Below are 1,435 nucleotides of genomic sequence, written 5' to 3' on the forward strand. Positions count from 1 at the left end.
CGAGCGAGAACTTATCCGTGATGCGCTGCTGCGGCTTCTTGTTCACCTTCAGTAGCCGGTTGCTCGACACGACAAAGGGGCTTTTGCCGCCGTTCTACGATAAGTAGGAATGATGCAGTTGAGGTCACATGACCATGCGTTTCACTAGCATTATCGCGAAACTCAGTAGGAACTCTTGTTATTTTGGTTATCTGCGAAGTCCCATCACAGCTTCAATAAAGCATTGCTATCCAACATGACGGACTGGTACGTGGAGAACCTCTATTTGCTCGCTACGGTGCTTGGGTGCAGCCCGGTGGTGTTCGTATTGGCCTTCATAGTCATCAGCACACGAGTCCGTCGGAAGTTTATCGGAGAAGCAGCTAAGACTCGAAAGACATCCGATACACCGGAAGTGGCACTAATCAAGGCTCATACGCGAATGGTTCGTCTTCTCTCGGTCGTTGGCATCCTCCTTCAAGCTGTGCTAATCGTCAGTACTACGAGACTCTCGTCAACTAGTTCGACTTACTCGCTCGCGCTCATGCGTCCTGTGGTTAACTTGTGCGTGTTTATCCTCGGGTTCATGACCAACACCCATGCAGCTTTTCGTCTTGCGTACATGCTCCTACTGGGTCAGATTGTCGTGTTTGACACTATCGCCGAGGTTTCCTTCGCTATGGTCATAAATTGCATGGAGATGGAAGGCATGCAGTGTGGTGGCAGCGCTTTGTCACTCTCTTTGAGTAGCCTTGAGTTCCTCAAGCGCCGTGAGCTTGCCAGTTTGTTCTTGGCTCCGTGGGTAGCTCTCGAGACGGCCTACCTTTGTGTCGCTATTGGCTTCTGTTCGTCTCGATACTCGGCCAGAAAACTCTCGCTCTCCCGTCCAACCTTCAACCTCCGTGCCGCACTCCTCGCCCACTTTCCCGTCCACCCTCACCAGTCCGCAATTGACAAACGCCCTCGCTTCGCTGTCTAGCAAGTGCTAGCATAGCATTATGACCGGGATATATCACTATTTAGAGGAATGCTAGTTATATTCTAGCTAAAGGTTCTTTATTTTTTTGTGACATAAATATTATATAAAAGGGGTTAACAAAAACAAACCTCTTTATCTTCATACTGCCACTTTACTCAATAGCATGGCGACGTCAGCGCCGCCACAGGTGTCAGCACCGGCAGCGCCTAAGCCTCGGCGGACGTTCCACATCCAACTGGACAACAGTAGCCCGGCAGAGATTAACTTCAAGCAGCTCGTGATTGAGAGCGAGCGTGGATCAACTCCTCTTACACCCGGTGCCAGTCCGTCAAACACAGCGTCTAATTCGGTTCCAGCGACCGGGAAACCCGCGCCGGCGCCACGTCCGCAGCGATTCAACATCATCGAGCACCTGGAAAAACGCTACGGCGGTGGAGCTGTGCTTAACGACGGTGACGACGGCGACGTGGGCATTGG

At 51.6% G+C, this 1,435-nt stretch overlaps 2 protein-coding genes across 2 annotated transcripts; both read left to right on the top strand.

Annotated features, from left to right (window-relative positions):
• Window positions 1-235: 235 nt before the first annotated feature.
• PPTG_20471 (hypothetical protein) lies at window positions 236-1,071 on the top strand (the record flags this gene model as incomplete). The annotated part of the gene is made up of 1 exon (XM_008919278.1): window positions 236-1,071. The coding sequence occupies one exon, from the start codon at window positions 236-238 to the stop codon at window positions 956-958; it is 723 nt and encodes a 240-aa protein (XP_008917526.1). The 3' UTR covers window positions 959-1,071.
• Window positions 1,072-1,121: 50 nt separating this feature from the next.
• Window positions 1,122-1,424, top strand: PPTG_20472 (hypothetical protein; the record flags this gene model as incomplete). The annotated part of the gene is made up of 1 exon (XM_008919279.1): window positions 1,122-1,424. A coding segment is annotated over one exon (303 nt), but the record flags the coding sequence as incomplete, so codon positions are not given.
• Window positions 1,425-1,435: the final 11 nt, after the last annotated feature.

This window comes from Phytophthora parasitica (assembly GCF_000247585.1).
Source record: "Phytophthora parasitica INRA-310 unplaced genomic scaffold supercont2.646, whole genome shotgun sequence".
Classification (NCBI taxonomy): domain Eukaryota; phylum Oomycota; class Peronosporomycetes; order Peronosporales; family Peronosporaceae; genus Phytophthora; species Phytophthora nicotianae.